The 23,383-nt window shown below is 42.0% G+C and overlaps 1 protein-coding gene across 9 annotated transcripts in view; it reads left to right on the forward strand.

Moving 5' to 3' along the window:
- MAP2K5 (mitogen-activated protein kinase kinase 5) overlaps positions 1-23,383 on the forward strand; it is a 213,835-nt gene that overhangs the window by 19,761 nt on the left and 170,691 nt on the right. For all 9 annotated transcript variants that reach the window (XM_073304431.1, XM_073304437.1, XM_073304432.1 and 6 more), the window contains 3 exons: positions 67-134; positions 17,174-17,243; positions 22,821-22,861. In XM_073304431.1, the coding sequence (XP_073160532.1) occupies positions 67-134; positions 17,174-17,243; positions 22,821-22,861 (179 nt within the window). The remainder of the gene's footprint in view (positions 1-66; positions 135-17,173; positions 17,244-22,820; positions 22,862-23,383) is intronic.

Consider the following 23,383-nt stretch of genomic DNA (forward strand, 5'->3'; position numbering starts at 1 on the left):
GCATAATTGATTTATTAAAAACTGTAAATGGCTTTTCACTTAATGAATGTAATACTTTTTTATCAGATGAAGATGAGGACGGTGATCGGATTACTGTTAGAAGTGATGAAGAAATGAAAGCCATGCTATCCTATGTAGGTATATTGTAACAAGTGGCGAATGTTTTTCATGCTTTTCAATTTTCCTGTAATTTTATCCATTATTCTGCTTGTATTGAAGTGTTAAAAATAAACAAAAATAATCATAATGTATTCCTGTATTATGCGGAGGTGGTGGGTTTTTGTTTTTTTTTGTTTTTTGGGGGGTTTTGTTTTATTTTTGTTTTTGTTTTTTTTGTTTTGTTTTTTGTTTTTTGAAAATCACATGGAGTTGTGGGCATGCATGACATTTTTAAAAAGAGTTGTACACTTACTGATCATATGATGAACATTAGGAATAATGCATCTTAATGACTTTTGCATTAGGTATAGTGCAGACTAAATGGACTATCAATTTCTTGTATTTTTTATGCAGTACTTAAAGTAACGGCTCATTAAAAATGAACCCCTGGGCTCTAAAAAATTTTCCGAATCTACTTTCATCTGGAGACTATTTCACCCCTCCTAACAGAAGAGTTACATTGTAGCTGCAGGCTCAATATGCACAGAAGATTTAAAGATGTATTTCTGATGTATTTATATGTACAAAAAATCCTAAAAGCAAAACCAGTAACTTATTGAATCACAATTATTTTAACTCATTTTTAGCTACATTTATCTTTCTTGTTGTAAATTTAAGTGAAAATTTCCATTTAACACTTGCTTTGAAATGAAATGGATGAACAGGAAAATAACCAATAGTTTTATGGATCTTTTCTTTTAAGATGGATATTAAGTGCTAAAATCCACTTTTTGGCCAAAAAAGATTTTTTTTGTTTTCTGTTTTCTGTTTATTTCTTAACTTCGAGTGTTTCAAAATTAACTACTGTACAGCCATTGAAGTACCAGTCATCTGATTACAGATGCTTTTTGTGTGGGTTATAATGCGTTAGCTTAGTTTAGAATTTGTCATCAGAAATATACCGGGTGCTGTTTTGTTATCAAGGCTTATTTTAGGTGTCAACTATTTCTCCCAAAGCATAGAAATATAGAAAATTAGGGTTGGAAAAGATCTCAGGAGGTCATCTAGTCCAACCCCCTTCTCAAAGCAGGACCAACACCAACTAAATCATCCCAGCCAGGGCTTTGTCAAGCTGGGTCTTAAAAACCTCTCAGGAAGGAGATTCCATCACCTCCATAGGTAACCCATTCCAGTGCTTCACCACCCTCCTAGTGAAATAGTTTTTCCTAATATCCAAACTAGACCTCCCCCACTGCAACTTGAGACCATCCTCTTTGGAACCCCCCCTTCAGGTAGTTGAAGGCTACTGTCAAATCCTCCCTCACTCTTCTCTTCTGCAGACTAAATAAGCCCAATTCCCTCAGCCTCTCCTCATAAGTCATGTGCCTCAGCCCCCAAATAATTTTTGTTGCCCTCCGCTGGACTCTTTCAAATTTATCCACATCCCTTCTGTAGTGGGGGGCCCAAAACTGGATGCAATACTACAGATGTGGCCTCACCATTGCCCAATAGAGGGGATCGCCGCAAGTTTTCAAAGATAATGGCCAATGGCTCTGCAATCACATCAGCCAACTCCCTCAGCACTCTCGGATGCATTAGATCCAGCCCCATGGACTTGTGCATGTCCAGCTTTTCTAAATAGTCCTTAACCTGTTCTTTCACCACTGAGGGCTGCTCACCTCCTCCCCATACTGTGCTGCCCAGTGCAGCAGTCTGGGAGCTGATCTTGTCTGTGAAGACTGAGGCAAAAAAAGCATTGAGTACTTCAGCTTTTTCCACATCATCTGTCACTAAGTTGCCTCCCCCATTCAGTAAGGGTCCCACACTTTACCGGACCACCTTTTTGTTGCTAACATACCTGTAGAAACCCTTCTTGTTACCCTTCACATCCCTTGCTAGCTGCAACTCCAATTAGGAGATGTCTTTCAGTTTGCTACTGTAAAATTGTTAGTAGGTAAGTCTATTATCTTTGCTGAAGGTTTTAAAATAAACAAACATTTAGTGTGAGTTTGAATGAAAGACATTATAAGGTACCTATATGTAGTCATAGGCTGGATTTTGTGACTGGCTGTTTTGTAAGGCATTGTGTGTGTGTGCATGAATCCACATCTTTTCATATAAGTGTGTGTATGTGTGTGGATAGATGCGGACTCGTGTGTAGTAATAAAATGGCTAAAGGCCTGATCCATCATTTCCAGCAGGTGATAGGCAGAATGTTTAGATGTTTTTACTTGTTTTTGAACATATAGTAGCAAAAATTGAAAAAGGAAAAATTTTTAAAGAGCTGATTCTGTAGACCCTCCTTATCCAGAACTTCTGTGGATTGCAAAGACTGCAAAATTTACTTTGTAGGAGGAATCTGATTGGTTGATGAGAGTTCTAAGTATGTATGCCTGATATAATCACAGAGCTGGGACATGTTAGTGATTTGATACAAAGATCTAGTGCAAATATTTTATGTAGGTAATTACTTAGTACTTTTAAAAGTACAGTTACCGGATACACATGCTGCTGAGTTGAAAAACTGCATGTTTAGTCTCTGATCTCTAGTCACACACCTTACAATTTAATGAAGGACTAAATAAGCACATCTAGAAATGTTCAGCTAATCAAATGTCCTGATTATTTGAAACTTCCAGTGTGTCTCTTTGATAAAGTGAAAGAAATGATCATGTGTGCTCCCATAATAACACATTGTTTCATTGTTACTACTACTGCAGGAGGTTTGGGGGTTATTCTTTTCGTATAATGTGACAACATTTGTGGATACTTCAGTGTGTAATGGGGCTGACAAATTTACACTAATTGTGAGCTCAGCTGTAAAAAGTACGTAAAAGGTCATAAGATGCCAGAATAACATATAATAATGCTTATCTCAACTAACGTCTTCTCTTTTCCCCAAAAGGACAGTTATTACTGACTTAGATACTATCTGAGAGACTGTCAAACAAAGACATTTTCCTTCTGAAAACTCTCTCCAGCTAAAAGGAGAGGGAACAAGGGATGTTATTAAAATGAATGAAACCCCTATTTAATACTTTACATTTCAAACATTTTAACTATTTTTCCTTTTTTTCTTTATCATTAATAAAAGCTTAAAAAGATGTTTAATGATGCATTCGCCATGGTACTAAGCAGGCTCAGGTCTCTGTATACCACACCCTGAACCTTGTTTAACACTGTTTAAGGTTGGACAGTGACTGAGTTGTATTAACATCTTTGGCCCATATGTTCCATCTAAATTAATACCTAAAGTAGGAATCTCTTAATTAGGGTTTATTGCTTTTTCACTGTGAACCCTAGAGTGGTAATCTTGCAGCCCTGCTTGGTTCCCTGCTCCTTCTATGACCAGATTCAAGGGTGAGAAATTATATCATCTGCCTTGTCTCTTGCCATTAGCAGATGGTGACATTCTCCTTTTGTGGGAAAGAGGCGCCTTCTGTTTCATAAATAGAGTGAAAACTAGAATGATTTCACTTTTTATCTTTCACAAAACTTCTCAGTATTGTGCTCATGGGTAAAATGACATGGAGTCCCTCTTCTTCATCTCTTATTTCCTTCCCCTCTTTTCTCTCTGCTACTGTCCTTTGAATGGCATAGCTGATCATTGAGGTGTGTGTGATGTCAGCTTAGTGAAGTGGTTTGGGGGAGGGCAGACAGAGAAACATAACTTTTATATATTTAGACAGAAATAAATGGAGGACTGGAATACAGCAAACATTTTTACACTTGGGTTTAATGGTGGAGAAGGTCATGTTTATTTTTTTCCTAGACCAAACGTGTATAACAAAGGTTGAGAATGTCAGCTCCTTAGGCTTAAACTAAAGTGGAAATATCCTAGTATTTGTTGACATCTGAATGTTTTCTGGCAATGTTTCAAAATCATCATGCCTTTTTATCAGGGGCATAAAGAAATTTTGTATTAAAACTGAAAATGTTTCCTTTTTATAACTGAAATCTTATCAATTATTTAAATTGCTGAGCAACCCCGGGCTCTTAATGGTGCACATTTATGTGCTGCATGTGACATGAAGGATATCTAGTGCATAAGAATTTTGTCACAGAAGTTATTATGTAGATAAGTGTGCAAGATACTAAGCTACAATGGGACCATTCTGTGTTTTTGAGCTTTTTGTTCACGCTGTGTATTTTTAAGGGACAGTGAGAAGAAAACCAAAATTGTAATAAATTGTCCTGTAAAAAAATGTAGTCATTTTGTTGCCACAGAGACTTGTACTGAAGGAGTTCTGCAGCCAAATGATGTTGAAAATGCTGCTGTGACAGCTGTTTTATGAATGTGTGTCAATCAACAACCTGTTTTCATAGTGTTTCTTTCAAGATACTTTTAGGACACCAATGGAACTAAAGCTTTTTCTCTGATGTGACTGCCTGATGAACACACTGTAAATTTGTAATTAAAATATGAAATGTTTTTTATTGTAAGAAAAATATTGCAAACCTACATATTCTGATCGTTGCTAATTAAATGAAGGACTGTGTTAAGCATTCTTTTGATATAGCCATTGTAATTTAAAATGGCCTTTCCTCTATTGATTTGTAATATTCTCCAAGAAGCTTGAGGAAAGAATGTCTCTCTCCCTTTCAGTTTAGTTTTTCAACACTGATCAAACCCCTGATTTTTTTAATCTGTGTTTCTTGCTGAGTGCAAGCCAATGAGAATATAGCACAGCATTAGGAGTTGCATGTAGAGTGATGAATAGATAGCATAGACATTGTTCATCCTAATTTATCTAGAGATATTTCAATACAGTAGAAGTAAGAAACTTGTTACATGGGTAATGTTGTTGCTGTCATAAATATAAAGGGAAGAGTAAACCCCTTTGAAATCCCTCCTGGCCAGGGGAAAGCTCCTCTCACCTGTAAAGGGTTAAGAAGCTAAAGGTAACCTCGCTGGCACCTGACCAAAATGACCAGTGAGGAGACAAGATACTTTCAAAAGCTGGGAGGAGGGAGAGAAACAAAGGGTCTGTGTGTCTGTCTATATACTGGTTTCTGCTGGGGATAGACCAGGAATGGAGTCTTAGAGCTTTTAGTAAGTAATTTAGCTAGGTATGTGTTAGATTATGATTTCTTTAAATGGCTGAGAAAAGAATTGTGCTGAATAGAATAACTATATCTGTCTATGTATCTTTTTTGTAACTGAAGGTTTTGCCTAGAGGGGTTCTCTATGTTTTTGAATCTAATTACCCTGTAAGATCTCTACCATCCTGATTTTACAGGGGGGATTTCTTTATTTCTATTTACTTCTATTTTTATTAAAAGTCTTCTTGTAAGAAAACTGAATGCTTTTTCATTGTTCTCAGATCCAAGGGTTTGGGTCTGTGGTCACCTATGCAAATTGGTGAGGCTTTTTGTCCAACATTTCCCAGGAAAGGGGGGGTGCAAGTGTTGGGAGGATTGTTCATTGTTCTTAAGATCCAAGGGTCTGGGTCTGTAGTCACCTAGGCAAATTGGTGAGGCTTTTTACCAAACCTTGTCCAGGAAGGTGGGGTGCAAGGTTTTGGGAAGTATTTTGGGGGGAAAGACCCGTCCAAACAGCTCTTCCCCAGTAACCAGTATTAGTTTGGTGGTGGTAGTGGCCAATCCAATGACAAAGGGTGGAATATTTTGTACCTTGGGGAAGTTTTGACCTAAGCTGGTAAAGATAAGCTTAGGAGGTTTCTCATGCAGGTCCCCACATCTGTACCCTAGAGTTCAGAGTGGGGGAGGAACCTTGACATGGTGGCATAGTGGTGGGATTAACCTGAAATCATTTTGAGATCCAGATGAGATTTTTTGAACTAGAAATACAAATTTTAAAAAGGAAATTTTTTTTTCCTTTGGAAAGGAAGTCCAGAAAGCAGCTGAAACTGAAAGCAGCTTGTTTTTTCTCTGCTTTGTGGCCAAGCAAGGACAAAAGGGGATTATCTTTGTGAATTAGAATCATAGAATAGAATATCAGGGTTGGAAGGGACCTCAGGAGATCATCTAGTCCAACCCCCTGCTCAAAGCAGGACCAATCCCCAATTTTTGCCCCAGATCCCTAAATGTCCCCCTCAAGGATTGAACTCACAACCCTGGGTTTAGCAGGCCAATGCTCAAACCACTGAGCTATCCCTCCCCCCAGGTTTTCTTTGCCTGGAGGCAGGGTACTTAACTCCTGCAGGGAAATTCACAGTCTTCCAACCCAGAGTTTTTTTTTTTTCCTAAAAGTAAATAGGGGGTGTGTGTTCTACCCATTTGCTTTTTCTTTGGGCTGGGTAAGCAGGTTTCCAAGTAGTTGGAGGTTTTTTGCTTTGATTTGGGCCCAGAGCAGAGACAAGGGAATTGTCTTTTTCTGTAGGCTGACAATCACTATCAGAGAATAGGTATTCTATTCCAGCACAGCAAAATTTTACAGCCAAGTTTTGTTTGTTTATTTCTAAACCTCGGGTGTAAAGTTAGTTAAAAACAGAGAGGTTAGAATGACAAAATCCGCGGCTCGACTACAGCTGGAATTAGCCAAATTTCAGGCTGAGGAAAAACAAAGGGAACATGAAAGACAGATAGAACTCATGCGGCTGGAGAAGGAGGTACAGGAGGCTGCCCACAAGAGGGAAATGGAGGCAAGGAAGCATGTGGAGGAGGAGAAGGAAAAAGAGAGGAAGCATGTGGAGGAGGTGGAGAAGATAAAGGCTCAGCAGAATATACCAACAAACCCTAGCAATCCTTCTCCAGGTACCACTTCCCATCCCAGAAAGTTCCCCACCTACAAGGCAGGTGATGATACTGAGGCCTTCTTAGAAAACTTCGAAAGGGCCTGCCTTGGGTACAGCATCTCTACTGACCAATACATGGTAGAGCTGAGGCCACAGCTCAGTGGACCCTTAGCTGAGGTGGCGGCTGAAATGCCTAGAGAACACATGAACGAGTATGAACTGTTTAAATCCAAGGCGAGAGTCAGAATGGGGATAACACCCGAGCATTCTCGTCGGAGGTTCAGAGCCCTAAGGTGGAAACCAGACGTGTCATTTACCCGACATGCCTACCACATTGTGAAACATTGGGATGCCTGGATATCAGGAGCAAGTGTTGAATCTCCAGTAAATTTGCCCTTCCTAATGCAAATGGAACAATTCTTAGAGGGTGTTCCTGAGGAAATAGAAAGATACATCCTAGATGGGAAGCCCAAAACTGTAATCGAGGCAGGAGAGATTGGAGCCAGATGGGTGGAGGTGGCAGAGAAGAAGAAAACTGGTCGCAGTTGGAGCGGAGACCAGAAGGGACAACCCCAGACCCCACCCTATTACTGGGGGCCGCCCAAAGCCCCACCTACCTCCCAAAGAACCCTCCAGACCCCTTATCGTCCCACCACCCCGTTCTCCAGCAACCCCCCTCGCCCCAGTGACCTGTCAGCTGGACGATGTTTTAAATGTAACGAGCTGGGGCATGTAAAGGCCAACTGCCCCAAGAACCCCAACAGATTACAGTTCATTGCACCGGAATCACACCAGAGGTCCCAGATACCCTTGGAGCGGAGGGAAACTGTGAGTGTGGGCGGGAAGAAGGTCACCGCGTGGAGGGACACCGGAGCACAAGTGTCAGCTATCCATGCTTCCTTAGTGGACCCCAATTTAATCAACCCAGAGATCCAAGTGACGATTCAACCCTTCAAGTCCAACTCTTTGGATTTGCCTACAGCCAGGTTGCCTGTCCAGTACAAGGGCTGGTCAGGAATGTGGACTTTTGCAGTCTATGATGATTATCCCATCCCCATGCTGTTGGGGGAAGACTTGGCCAATCATGTGAAGCAGGCCAAGAGGGTGGGAACGGTCACCCGCAGCCAGGCTAGACAAGCCGTGAGGCCTAGCTCTGTTCCGGAAACTTCTATCAGGACCCGGTCAGAGGTGATGGACCCGGACCCCAGGCCAATGTCTGCAACAGCAGTAGTGGATCCAGTCCCAGAGACCCAGACGGAACCAGTCCCAGAACCGGAACCAGCCAAACAACCAACACCAGACCCAGTGTCAGCACTGAATCCAGTACTTGCAACCTCAACACCAGAGGGCCCCACCGACCCTGAACTGGCAGCAGCCGATAACCCGACACAAGAGGGCTCAGCCGGAGCCTGAATCCCAACATAGTGCACCAGCGGAGAGCGGTTCACAGTCAACAGAAACAGCTCCATCCCCTATATCGCTTCCAAAGGAACCAAGCCTAGGTCCACAATCCAATGAGGAACTGTCGTCTCCAGCATCAAGGGAACAGTTCCAGACCGAACAGGAAGCAGATGAAAGCCTCCAGAGAGCTTGGACGGCGGCACGGAGCAACCCACCGCCTCTCAGCTCTTCTAATCGATCCAGGTTTGTTGTAGAAAGAGGACTTTTATACAAGGAAACTCTTTCTGGGGGACACCAGGAAGACTGGTATCCTCAGAGACAGTTGGTAGTTCCAACTAAATACTGGGCCAAGCTCTTGAGCTTAGCCCACGATCACCCTAGTGGCCATGCTGGGGTGAACAGGACCAAAGACCGTTTGGGGGGGTCATTCCACTGGGAGGGAATGGGCAAGGATGTTTCTACCTATGTTCAGTCTTGTGAGGTGTGCCAAAGAGTGGGAAAACCTCAAGACCAGGTCAAAGCCCCTCTCCAGCCACTCCCCATCATTGAAGTTCCATTTCAGCGAGTAGCTGTGGATATTCTGGGTCCTTTTCCGAAAAAGACAGCCAGAGGAAAGCAGTACATACTGACTTTCATGGATTTTGCCACCCGATGGCCGGAAGCAGTAGCTCTAAGCAACACCAGGGCTAAAAGTGTGTGCCAGGCACTAGCAGACATTTTTGCCAGGGTAGGTTGGCCCTCCGACATCCTCACAGATGCAGGGACTAATTTCCTGGCAGGAACTATGGAAAACCTTTGGGAAGCTCATGGGGTAAATCACTTGGTTGCCACTCCTTACCACCATCAAACAAATGGCCTGGTGGAGAAGTTTAATGGAACTTTGGGGGCCATGATACGTAAATTCGTAAATGAGCACTCCAATGATTGGGACCTAGTGTTGCAGCAGTTGCTCTTTGCCTACAGAGCTGTACCACACCCCAGTTTAGGGTTTTCCCCATTTGAACTTGTATATGGCCGTGAGGTTAAGGGGCCATTGCAGTTGGTGAAGCAGCAATGGGAGGGATTTACACCTTCTCCAGGAACTAACATTCTGGACTTTGTAACCAACCTACAAAACACCCTCCGAACCTCTTTAGCCCTTGCTAAACAAAACTTACAGGATGCTCAAAAAGAGCAAAAAGCCTGGTATGGTAAACATGCCAGAGAGCCTTCCTTCAAAGTAGGGGACCAGGGCATGGTCTTTAAGGCGCTCCAGGCCCATAAAATGGAAGCATCGTGGGAAGGGCCATTCACGGTCCAGGAGCGCCTGGGAGCTGTTAATTATCTCATAGCATTCCCCACCTCCAACCGAAAGCCTAAGGTGTACCATATTAATTCTCTAAAGCCCTTTTATTCCAGAGAATTAAAGGTTTGTCAGTTTACAGCCCAGGGAGGAGACGAAGCTGAGTGGCCCGAAGGTGTCTACTACGAAGGGAAATGTGGTGGTGGTGTGGAAGAGGTGAACCTCTCCATGACCCTTGGGCGTATGCAGCGACAGCAGATCCAGGAGCTGTGCACTAGCTACGCGCCAACGTTCTCAGCCACCCCAGGACTGACTGAATGGGCATACCACTCTATTGACACAGGTAATGCTCACCCAATTAGGGTCCAACCTTACCGGGTTTCTCCTCAAGCTAAAACTGCTATAGAACGGGAGATCCAGGATATGTTACAGATGGGTGTAATCCGCCCCTCTGAAAGTGCATGGGCATCTCCAGTGGTTCTAGTTCCCAAACCAGACGGGGAAATACGTTTTTGCATGGACTACCGTAAGCTAAATGCTGTAACTCGCCCAGACAACTATCCAATGCCACGCACAGATGAACTATTAGAGAAACTGGGACGGGCCCAGTTCATCTCTACCTTGGACATAACGAAGGGGTACTGGCAGGTACCGCTAGATGAATCTGCCAAGGAAAGGTCAGCCTTCACCACACATCTCGGGCTGTATGAATTTAATGTACTCCCTTTCGGGCTGCGAAATGCACCCGCCACTTTCCAAAGACTTGTAGATGGTCTCCTGGCAGGATTAGGAGAATATGCAGTCGCCTATCTTGACGATGTGGCCATATTTTTGGATTCCTGGGCAGACCACCTGGAACAGCTACAAAAAGTCCTTGAGCGCATAAGGGAGGCAGGACTAACTGTTAAGGCTAAGAAGTGTCAAATAGGCCTAAACAGAGTGACTTACCGTGGACACCAGGTGGGTCAAGGAACTATCAGCCCCCTACAGGCCAAAGTGGATGCTATCCAAAAGTGGCCTGTCCCAAAGTCAAAGAAACTGGTTCAATCCTTCTTAGGCTTGGCCGGTTATTACAGACGATTTGTACCGCACTACAGCCAAATCGCCGCCCCACTGACAGACCTAACCAAAAAGAAACAGCCAAATGCCGTTCAGTGGACCGAAAAGTGTCAGAAGGCCTTTAACAAGCTTAAAGCGACACTCATGTCTGACCCTGTACTAAGGGCCCCAGACTTTGACAAACCGTTCCTAGTAACCACAGATGCGTCCGAGCGTGGTGTGGGAGCAGTTTTAATGCAGAAAGGACCTGATCAAGAATTCCACCCTGTAGTGTTTCTCAGCAAAAAACTGTCTGAGAGGGAAAGCAACTGGTCAGTCACTGAAAAAGAATGTTACGCCATTGTCTACGCTCTGGAAAAGCTTTCATATGTTTGGGGACGGCATTTCCACCTGAAAACCGACCATGCTGCACTGAAGTGGCTTCACACCGTCAAGGAAACTAACAAAAAACTTCTTCGGTGAAGTTTAGCTTTCCAAGATTTTGATTTCGACATCCAACACATCTCAGGAGCTTCTAAAAAAGTGGCTGATGCACTCTCCCGTGAAAGTTTCCCAGAATCAACTGGTTAAAATTGTCCTTGAGATGTGGAAAATATTGTTAGTCTTTATGTACTTGGTAGTATATTTAGAGATGCATGTGTCTTATTAACTCTGTTTTTCCTAGAGCTCCAGGAGGAAATCCCAGCCAGTGTTTCACCCTAGCTGAGATTTGGGGGGCGTGTCATAAATATAAAGGGAAGGGTAAACCCCTTTGAAATCCCTCCTGGCCAGGGGAAATCTCCTCTCACCTGTAAAGGGTTAAGAAGCTAAAGGTAACCTCGCTGGCACCTGACCAAAATGACCAATGAGGAGACAAGATACTTTCAAAAGCTGGGAGGAGGAAGAGAAACAAAGGGTCTGTGTGTCTGTCTATATGCTGGTTTCTGCCGGGGATAGACCAGGAATGGAGTCTTAGAGCTTTTAGTAAGTAATTTAGCTAGGTATGTGTTAGATTATGATTTCTTTAAATGGCTGAGAAAAGAATTGTGCTGAATAGAATAACTATATCTGTCTATGTATCTTTTTTGTAACTGAAGGTTTTGCCTAGAGGGGTTCTCTATGTTTTTGAATCTAATTACCCTGTAAGATATCTACCATCCTGATTTTACAGGGGGGATTTCTATATTTCTATTTACTTCTATTTTTATTAAAAGTCTTCTTGTAAGAAAACTGAATGCTTTTTCATTGTTCTCAGATCCAAGGGTTTGGGTCTGTGGTCACCTATGCAAATTGGTGAGGCTTTTTGTCCAACATTTCCCAGGAAAGGGGGGGTGCAAGTGTTGGGAGGATTGTTCATTGTTCTTAAGATCCAAGGATCTGGGTCTGTAGTCACCTAGGCAAATTGGTGAGGCTTTTTACCAAACCTTGTCCAGGAAGGTGGGGTGCAAGGTTTTGGGAAGTATTTTGGGGGGAAAGACCCGTCCAAACAGCTCTTCCCCAGTAACCAGTATTAGTTTGGTGGTGGTAGCGGCCAATCCAAGGACAAAGGGTGGAATATTTTGTACCTTGGGGAAGTTTTGACCTAAGCTGGTAAAGATAAGCTTAGGAGGTTTTTCATGCAGGTCCCCACATCTGTACCCTAGAGTTCAGAGTGGGGGAGGAACCTTGACAGTTGCACTTGCATTGTAGCTTTGATCCTCAATGTCTGATGACACTGGAGTTTTCAAGTATTATCAGATTGAAGACAGCTGGCTGTAGTTCCAAGTGCCACAGGGAATTAGCAAGCCAGTATGGTTTCAGCACTACAAAAGTGGTTTACCCAGTATTCTGCACTGTGTTCCCTCGGAGTCTTGCTCGAGATCAAAATGCCTTAAAATCATCAGATCATAACAGTTTTTGAAAATCACTTCAGTCATTTCTAATGACAATTGTAAGGAATTAGACTAGAACATATGATGGAAGACTTGTCAGCATAAGTCATGTTCCTGTGCCTGTCTCTGTGTGGGTTACAGGCTTCATACGTACGCATTCATTGCCCCAGTTCGTTTTAGTAACATGCAGAAGGCTTTCTTTGCTAGGCCATGATCTTTTGATATCTGAGGAGATTACTTCTGGGAACTTCTATGCAGTGTTCCTTGTTAAGCATTCCTTCTATTACTGAATACCAAGTGCTCCAGTTTCACTGTGAGATGTTATTCTTAATGTCAGTGACTTAAGCCAGGAGAGTAAAAGAACTTCAGGTTCCAGATGCCAATTCACCTATTTGTAAGGTTCAGATCTTCTAAGGAGATGATGAATTAAACCTTTTTCCCACCCAACCTTCCCTCACTTGCCTTTGCATTCTGAAGAGACCAGACTATCTTCTTGCAAGTCTGATATTAAAAGAATTTTATCCGCAGTGGGGTAAAATTTTTGGATTCTACAGCTTTTTCTTTATTATTCTACTGGCTCAATAATGATACTTTCCCATGAGATCTGTCTATAACCAATCTATTCATTGATAATCCTCAAGAAATCTCTGGGTTTATTAGTGTCAAGTATTGGGGGTAGCCGTGTTAGTCTGTGTCATCTGTGTCATCTGAAGAAGTGGGTTTTTTACCCATGAAAGCTTATGCCCAAATAAATCTGTTAGTCTTTAAGGTGCCAACAGACTCCTTGTTGTATTTCTGGGTTTATTGACGTGATACGATAAGGATACTTGCATTTTTTTCCAGCACAGTTTTACAAATCACTACTTTGCAGGTTCATCATTCTGGCATGAATCCAGGCCTATTGTTGAAATTTCAGCATGTTAGCAATTGTAAGTGCCCAATTCTTTTGCCCTCCCAAATGCCTTAAGATTTATGGGATGCCTATAAATAATCTTGTTCCAGTCTGAGCCATTTTGTTTCTACCTGTTTTGTCTCTGATGTTTTACAACAGTTGGCTGTTTCAGTGATGCACATGATGGTTTCACATTCTAGCAGTCTGTCTGTTGTTTGGTGGCTTATAAAAACATCCTGGAGCTTTTTAGTCTCCAAGAGTGGGAATGAATCTGCCATAATCTTAAAGAAAATAGTGGAGACAATAAAATTACTTGTTCTTGTTCCTGGAAGTGAGGTTGTTATAACTCTGTGGACATCCATCTGCCTTGCCGGCAGAGTTGGGGATAATCTTTTTGCAGGGCGTGCTACCTTTTTCTCAAAAAATAATGCAATAAAACGAAAACAAACAACCAAAGCAAAAAATCCCTTAAAAACAAAAAAACTGATGGTTAAAGGGGCTGCTGGCCATCATCATCACTGGGGCTGATTACCAAATGATGTAGGTAAGATTTAGCTACCCTAAAATACTGAAATTTTGAGAGTTCTTGTAAATTGCATGCTGGGAGAATGGACTGCAGAGAGTAGCTCTGTTATAGCATACATTCTAAGGCACTCATGGTAATGGCTGGGCCTGGTAGCAAATGTTTGTAGGGTTGGGAAGCTGCTAACGTCTTTCCAAGAACACTGACATGGTTCATTTTGCCGTCAACACACTAAAGGTTTTGGAAAAGGAAAGTGAGTGAATTATTTTGTAATTCAGATTAAATAATGAAATGAGAATACAGGTCCCTTCCATGCATGCAAGGTTTTGTGGTAGGAAAAGTTGCTTTGTATCTGTTATAACCCTTTTATCATTGAGGTTATTTGTTTGTGAACTTGACCATCAGCACAGTTTTCAATCAGCTCTGTAATTAATTTGCTTTGTAATACACAAAGAGAGTTTGCATTATATTTATGGAAATATTGTAAGATGGTAATTGAAATTATTTTCTTATTATACATAGCAGTTAATTAAAGAAAGATATTAAGTTGCAGTGGATCTACACTACCACTGTTGTCTTGTATCAGTATAAAAAGGCAGTAATTTTTTTGACAGCCACTGATTGGAAAGTTGCTTGCAGCCTTCTGGAAGCAAGGGGTACATGCTCTGGATCAATAACTGGCAAATTTTCCATTTAAAAGTACCTGAACAATGTTCCAAATAGCCACTGGCATCTTAATTTTCCATGGAAACTGAAATACTCGTATGTGGAGGACAAATCATTTTCGGAGAATTTTTCCAGACTACTTGTTAACAGTTATTGCTGTCCGAAAAGGTTGACAGCTGACATGATTGATATTTCATTTACTTGTCATCACTGAGTAATGGAGAAGGCTACAGTACTATTTTTTTCTAAAGAAGCGTAGTCTCTTGAACATTTGGTTTAGTTTATTATTCCAGAGAGTATGTAGTATGTGCTTATACTATATGTATATGTCTTGGGGTCCTGGCATATTACTAAAAGTAAGGAAACACATTTTCTTTACAGCTTTGGTCTGCTAGAAAGCAGAGCAATCTTTTATAGCCCCGTGGCTCTTAGATGCTAGCTGCCTTTGGGGGAGGGTCGGGGGTGGGCAAAGATCTTAACTTGTTATTCATTACCCTGTGATATAAAATAAGTCTACAGGGATAGTTCCCTTTCTTCCTGCAAAGATCTCTTGATCATTTTAAAATTGTATATTTTTGCAATTAATAACTTTACTCTGTATAAGCACAGTGGGAGCATGTGTAGCGGGATTATTTAAGAGAAGTGTACAGTAATCTTGACCCAGATAGCCCTTCAAACATGCTTTTATATCATGCATGGATGGGGCTAACGACCCAACACCTCCAATAGTTTTCTCCCCTATTAACACTTTACAGGAGGAGTGTTTTTCCTGTCCATTCTCATACGAGAGAAATGTGGAGATAGCAAATGCCTTCTCTTTCTTAGCAGGTTAGAATCTTAGAACTGTAAAGGAACATTGAAATAGGGCCCCAATCCTTCAAGTGGGTCTGCACATGCTGACTTTTGTGTTCACTCAGAGCCACACTGAGATCAGGACTAAGTTTGTAATCAGCTGTAAAGAAATCTGTGTCTGAAGGTGAAACTAGAAGACTTGAAGCTTCCAGAATTCAGTTTTATGAAGGCATGTATGATTTTACGCAACGAAAGCATGTATTGTGCACTAAAGCAATCTTAGTGACCTGTCTTACAGCCTGTGCTCACTATATTCATGTAGTTGCTCCCTTTATATACTTAATTTGATGGCATTCCATAACAAGATGAAAGAAAACTATTTACATAACAATTAATAAACGAATCCTTACGTTGATTTGCATTATGTAAACGTCAAAAAAGTTTGTTTTATGGTAAGTCATTGGTATGATCAGAACACTGATACCTGACACCATACAGATATACAGTATTCTCTGTTTAGGTTAAGTAGTGTCAGCATAGGTAACAGCATCATAAAATATTCATCTGAGAACACTATCATTCTAAAATCTTCGGGCCAGACCCTCAGGTGGTGAAAATGAGCAACAAAGTCAGTGGAGCTATGCTGACTTACACTGGCTGAAGATCTGACTCACAGTCAACATTTTTGTTCTTAAGATAGGTAAGTTGCAGTTGGAACATGCTTCGTACTGTGCTTTGAATTCTCAACACTTCCCATAGTCAGAGAGATGCATTGGCAAAAACCAGTGAGGTCAATCTCCTTGCCATAGCAGGATTGTTTCTTAAAGTACATGTTCCGGTGTTTTGTCTAGTGTTGTTCTTCAGTGTCCCATGTAATGGAGCTTCCGACATTTCCCAGGGGACATTTTTTCTAAAGGCAAAGAGATATTCCCAGATCTCCAGCCTAAATGTCCCCTTTCCTTATTTTTCACCCATTACTCAGTAACTCTTCTCCTACTGTGCTATTTCCCTTCCATGCTTGGTGTTCATGGCCTTCAAATATTTACAGACTGTTATGTAGCCTTGTTGTCATCTCTTTGCCAAACTTGTATTTATGTGTATATGGTAGCTGTCTCATCAACTGCTCACTCCAGCCACTACAAAGTCAGGGGCTGTGGTCTGAGGTCCGCCTAACTTGACAATGTCTTTCTGGTAATTAAATGCTAAGAGCTGTGGACGTTATGTTGTAAGTGCCGCTGCTCTGGAGCCCCACGCACAGGGACCATATTACCTCTCTGATTTGTGTGGAGTGATACCTTTGGTTATGCAGCCCAAAGCCGCATTTACTGTTTCATATCATATTGGCAATTCATGGCTAACTTTCAATTGTATGTCCATTGTCATCCATTGGTCTCATTCAGAATGACTACTTCCCAGGTTTCTCTTCCCCATTTGCTTTTTCTGTTTTGAATTATTTTTCCACAAATACTGTAGTTGGTATATTTCCAGGTTTAATTTCATTGTGTTTTGTTTGTTTGTTTCTAATCTCTCTTGGTTCCTTTGTATTATTTCTGTCTCCTAACCAATTTTCACAATTACTCCCAATTTACTTACTGCTGCACATTTTGTTAATGTTCTCTTTATTTGATGATGATGTAGATGTCAGATAAGCCTGAACCTGTGATGGTCCTACGGTACAGTAGTAGACCGCTCCTCTGGAGTCAATGTATTACTGATTATCATTACCCTTTGCTTAATGTTCTTTCATAGTTGTTTTGTTGTGTGGACAGTACAAACAGTGGGAATGTATTTTGGAGGCTGATACGTGTAACTGCAATTTTTAAACCCTAAAAAATACCATGAATTCAACAACCTATAACACGATTACTACTATTCATATGTTATTGAATAATCTCTGTAATCTCTTTGCAGTATTATACCACTGTAATGGAACAGCAAGTAAATGGACAGTTAATAGAACCTTTGCAGATATATCCAAGAGGTAATGCTTAACAACTTCTAATTAGCAATGATTATATCAGTAAGATGTTTCATCAACAGTTATGTTTTCAGAAGGTTTAAATGCACATAATATGAAGTTTACCTCTTAATTTAGATAAAATAATTAAGTATTGTCAGGATTGTAGTGAAAACTAGTTATTGCACATAAAATAGCTTATTTACTGGAGTAAATTAAACTGACAAGTTTAGTTTGCATAGTACATATTTACGTACATTTAAAAAAAAAATTTGGTGGTGGAATAGTTTGTGTCTATTCAAAGCCAAAGCAGTTGAATAACTCAGGTTCTGGTTGCTTCTTATGACCCTTGTTGAGCTGTTGGCAGTTGGTGACAGAATCAAAATAATGGAGTTTTATACACAGAAAATACCCAGTTATGTAGGCACTGATTGAAGAAAGTATCTCTGATCAGCACAACACTTAGTATGTGCTCAAGTGCTCTCCTGAATTCAGAAGACTTAATCACATGCTTTTGTGCTGGGTTGCTATTAAAATAAGATTTACTAGGTCCAAAACAAAATCATAGGCAACTATTTGGATTTTGGATATGTACTTTTCTCTGAGAACTCAGGTAATGGTTAAAAAGAATAGCATATTACATAACCCTTCTAATTCAAATGTTCTCAGTATCTAGTCTCTGCATCTGTGGTTCTTAATTGAGGAAATGGATAAGGTTTAAATTCTCCAAGTAAATCTCCCAGCAATAAATTAATTGAAATAATTAAGAATTAAAATCTTCTCTGTTAACTGATACTATACAAATAATCATACTATGAGTTCCCAATTAAATATTCTAGACTTTCATTACTTATAACTCTCTGAAGTTTTAATTGGGCAGCTAACCAACAGGCCTTTCTAACACATGCTATTAAGGTCTCAAAAGGAGGCTGTCTCTGGTGGTAGGTTAGTGAGCTGCTATGGGAAGATGCTTAAAGGAGAAATATTGAGACTTTTGCATCTCAGTCTAGCAGGGGCTGAAATAGCAGAGGGATTCTTGTAAATTCTAGCATGGAAAGAGCTCATGCATCACTAGATTAATTCCTCGCTGTTATAGTGGGTTTTCTGAGTACAAATGCAGCTATAAAGAAGGAAGTGTGTATGTGTGTAGTACATAAACACACACTCACTCACTCACTCTTACCTGTTTATAGCTGCATTTGCATTCACACATTGTAATGAGGTATCAGGGTAGTGTAGTATCTAGTGCAGGGGTCTGCAACCTTTCAGAAGTCGTGTGCCGAGTCTTCATTTATTCACTTTAATTTAAGGTTTCGCGTGCCAGTAATATATTTTAACATTTTTTAGAAGGTCTCTCTCTATAAGTCTATATATTATATAACTAAACTATTGTCGTATGTAAAGTAAACAAGGTTTTCAAAATGTTTAAGAAGCTTCATTTAAAATTAAATTAAAATGCTGATCTTACGCCGGCAGCCAGAACCCCAGACCAGCAGCGAGCTGAGCGGGGCCGGTGGCCGGGACCCCAGACCAGCAGCGGGCAGAGTGGCTCAGCCCGCTGCCACTCAGCCCACTGCCAGTCTGGGGTTCTGTCCGCCGGCTCCTGCCACCCAGGTTCCCGGCTGCCGGCCCCGCTCAGCCCGCTGCCGGTCTGTGATCCCGGCCCTGCCCACATAGAGTGGGTACCTACCTTCTCCCTGGTTCTAGCCCATTCTCTTCCTCTCTCTGCACTGAGCTGAGGGGGGGAGTGTGCTGAGAACAGGGCTGGGGGTGAAGGAGCAGGCTGGGGGTTGGGGTGCAGGGTCTGGCCAGGAGCTAGAATGAGGAGGGACGGGGGGCTCAGGGTTTGGGCAGGAGGTTTGGGGGTGGAGTGCTTACCTAGGCAGCTCCCATTTGGTGCGACGGGTGCAGGTGGGAATGTGTGTGGGGGGGTGTGCAGGAGCTCCCGTTTGGTGCTTGGGGTGGGGGTGGGAATGTGGGGGGTGCAAGATTCAGGACATGCGGTGTGGGGGGGCTAGGTATGTGTGGGGGTGCAGGAGTCAGGGTAGGGGGCTGGGTGTGTGTGAGGAGGGTGCAGGAGCCAGGGCTGGATGTGTGTGAGGGGGGTGCAGGGGTCAGGGCAGAGGGCTGGGAGGGTGTGTGGAGGGTGCAGGAGTCAGGGCAGAGGCCTGGGGGCATGTGAGGGGGTGCAGGAGCCAGGGCTGGGTGTGTGTGAGGGGCTGCAGGGGTCAGGGCAGGAGGCTGGGCGTGTGTGTGAGGGGGGTGCAGGGGTCAGGACAGAGGGCTGGGAGGGTGTGGGGGGGTGCAGGGGTCAGGGCAGAAGGCTGGGGCTGTGGGGTCGTGGGAGTGCTCCCAGCCCCCTGCCCTGAGCAGCTGATGGCAGGGGGCTGGAGGGGATGTGCCCTGATTTCCCCGCCACTCCCATGGCCCTGTCCCCACCTCTTCTCTGCCTCCTCCTCAGAGCAGTGAGCATGCTCGCTTCTCCCCCTCCCTCGCAAGGGCTATCAGCCGGGGAGGGAGAGGAGGAGGGGCAGGACCCCACATGCTGGGGGAAGAGGCAGGGGAGGAGGAAGGGCAGGACCCTGCACACTGGGGGAAGAGGCGGGGGAGAGGGGAGCTTGTCTGCTCTGCAGCAGCAGCCGGCGGAACCAAGCTTCTTCACCCTGCCCCGGGGGGCGGGGGGGGGCAGGATTCTTAATGGCTCGCTGCTGCCTGCTGAGGTCCCGGCCTGGGTTCGGCAGCGGGCTGAGCGGGGCCGGCGGCTGGGACTCGGCAGGCAGCAGTGTGCCATTAAAAATCGGCTCGTGTGCCGTCTTTGGCACGCATGCCATAGGTTGCCGACCCCTGATCTAGTGTGTACGTACACATGCGCGCACACACGTTCCCTGAACAAGACCACAGGCCTATTTAATATCTTGGGAAATTAGAGCACTCATGACACATCCCCTTGTTTGGAGTTGTGTGAAGAAGGTTCAAGAGCCCCTTGTTGCATATTTTGTGATGGCCACATGAGATTTCAATATTTTCTCTTTTGCAATTGGACAGAGTATATGCTACTTTGGCAGCTGAGTCTTCAAGGGGCTGAACAGCTCAAAAGGGCTGAGTATTGTCATTTCACTTTGAAATCAGTGGTTGTTGCTTGGAAGTTGTTCAGTACCTTTCACGGCTGAGTCCCCAAAGGGCCACACGGAGGTTACAAATAATCAGACTTTATGTTCTATAAGTTTGCCTTTTGGACCATTCCTTCACTACCTGCCTTGTGGTTCCTGCTGTCCCTCTCCATGGGAGTGCCTCTTCTCTCTTCCATGTATGCCTTTTTTGGGCGATATTCTTTGATCTTTTGGATTCAGTTATCACCTCTGGGCTGACGACTTGCCGATCTCCATTTCCACCTGTGATCTTTCACCCTTTGTCCAGTCATGCCATCTCCTCTTAGATGGCTTGCCACCACCTCAGGCTGAGCCAGTCCAAAGCCGAGTTTCTTCTCCTTCCTCCCAAAGTTTCTCTGTTAACCCCTCTGTTCTCCCTGTTGCTATGCTTGTAACCTTGCTGTCATCTCTGACTAATTTTTCTGCCTCTCTCACATCCAAGCTCCCACTAAGTCCTGCTGCTTCTTCCTCTACAGTAGCTGAACAAGTGCCCGTTCCCCTCTTTTTTTTCCAACCAGTGCTCTAGCCCAGGCTCTTCTCTTCCATCTGTCCAAAACTGTCCTAACAAAAACACTTTCCTTTCTTGTCCTTTTGGCCATGTCTCCCTTCCCACTGCTTTTTGAGTCTTCCTAGTGTCATCTACCTTTTCTGCATGTAATTTGAGCTTCTCTTTTTCTTTCAAAATTCTTCACAGTTCCACTCCTCCCTACCTCACTGTCCGCACTAGATCCTATACATACAAGCCCCTCGTCTCGTTTCCTGACATCATTTTAACCTTTTTGAGGAAGGCTCTCCAGTGCTACTCTGTAATAAAATCGTTTCTGAAAACCAGCCTGTTCCATGAAACCAGCCAGCACTGATGTCTATGTGCCATGCATTGTTGCCTTAACTGTGCTGCACCTGTTACATATTATAAGCTCTTGAGGGTAACAAATTTGTATTTAGTATATTTTACCTATGATGTAAAATGCTATATAAATAATAATTGCCAGATTTTTTTCAAACCCATCAAAAATATATATTTGTTTTGCCAGTGGGTGACTCTTTTTTGTATTTTTTTAACCGCTCTGAAAGCTTATATTTTCCATACTCTCCACTGATTATATATTTTTGTGTTTTAAGGTCCGATCACTTCTTCAGCAAAAACCTAGATAAAGGGTTTCTTTGAAGAATGCTTCAACCTTTCACAACAGTTGTCTTAATTCTGCTTACAGTGGTAGCTCAGGAGAAAAATATTTTAATTAAATACTATCCATTCTTTAATTCATGGTAAACAAATAACTTATTACAGTGTTTATGGACAGTGCACTTCTTATTCAAACACTATGAATTTTGTTACCAAAGCATGGTGTTTCAGGCATCAGGGCAAATGACATTTGACATGTCTTTTATTGTTTGTTCAAAATGTTAATTTCCATATTTCCATTTCTGAAGAAATGTAAACTAAATTGGTTGGTAAACTTTAAATTTACTCTAAAAATTTATCCATTTCCCTCCTCCCCAATCCTGGGTGAAATAATATTTAGCTTCTTTAAGAATATAATGGTAATTTCTAATGCACACAGCCTGGCCTAGCTGATGTGTTTAATAACTATCATCTGTGTCCTTTTGACTAATAAATAGCACTGTTTCCTGCTGTCAAAAAATGGAGTGAAATACATGTGCATCTGAGAGAAAAATCAAATTCATCCCTTCCCAGACAATCAATCAAAATTGACAGGCCCTTTAACGTACAATTTGTAGAGCACTGTAGTTTTAAAATGGGAATTGTCTGTAACATGTAGCTAGAAGCCTGTGTGGTTTTAACATTTGACAAAGGCACATCCACTGAATGGAAAAACCGTGGTAATATATTGTTTAAGGGGCTTTAAGAAAATACCTTTTCCCAAGTAGGACTTCATCTTTAAAGCTAGACATCATAAAAAGATGTCAGGATTTGCGTGTAAACAAATAATGCATCATCTTTTATTCTATATTTAATGCATTCAATCGTCTGCTTCCTTGGTCTTTGAACTTTGTTCCCCAACCAGGTTTTCCCACGTTAAAACACACAGTGGCCTGTTTGTCAACATAACTAAAACAAAGTCTCTCTAAAAGAATTTAGTTAACTTCAGTACATCATGTAGGTAAGCAAAAGAAGATAGTGAAGGTATTTGAATTAAGAAATGAATCTAATCATTTTAGCCCAGTTATCTTGATTTTGATGTGTTTTAAGCAGAAATTTTAATTTATATTAGACAATGTCAAAAAGCTCTTAGCATTTATAAATGCTCAGTCCCTGCAAGTTAAAAATCCTGGCTCACAGTTCCCGCTCTGGGTCTTAGGCGGCACTTTTCAATCATTTCTCGCTGCTAATTTTGGTGTCACCCTCATTTCTTTTTAAAAGATTCATTTTGAGCAAATTTGTAAATGGCCCTGATGTGTTCTACAATTTAGTCAATTACTGTTTCAGCCTGCAAGCCTCCTGGGAAACGCAACATACATGGCCTGAAGGTACGAATTTCAATAATTGTTTCAGTAAAGTTAGATGGATTTGTAATGCTGTGTTCCACTTATTGAAATGTCAAATAAAACTGCACTTTTTTGAGTTCTGACAAGCAGATTTTTTTTTTATGAGTGTGGGACAAAGATTCATCTGCTTCGTATTGGCTGCAATATCTGAGTGTTGTATACAGTTGTATTAAAAACTGAAATGTGTTTTGTTTCTTCCCTTTGTTAATAAGCTTCTTACATATTAACTCTGCTATTAGTACCAATTTGCAAAGAGGTCTTTTGAAGGGAGAAACACCATATTCATTTGATTTAATTAATTTATATAACCTGTCAAGCACACAACCAAGTTGCAATGAAATCCTTTCGGGACATTTATTCAATTCATTCATATATACTTACTAACTTTCTACTGTAATCATACATATGTTCTCCATTCTGAATTGCAGGAAACTATCGGATAATTTGTATAAAATGATTGTTTATCTCTTAATGCATGTCTTAAAGGGAATAAAATGGCAGTCT

Source organism: Lepidochelys kempii, chromosome 10 (genome assembly GCF_965140265.1).
Source record: "Lepidochelys kempii isolate rLepKem1 chromosome 10, rLepKem1.hap2, whole genome shotgun sequence".
Lineage (NCBI taxonomy): Eukaryota > Metazoa > Chordata > Testudines > Cheloniidae > Lepidochelys > Lepidochelys kempii.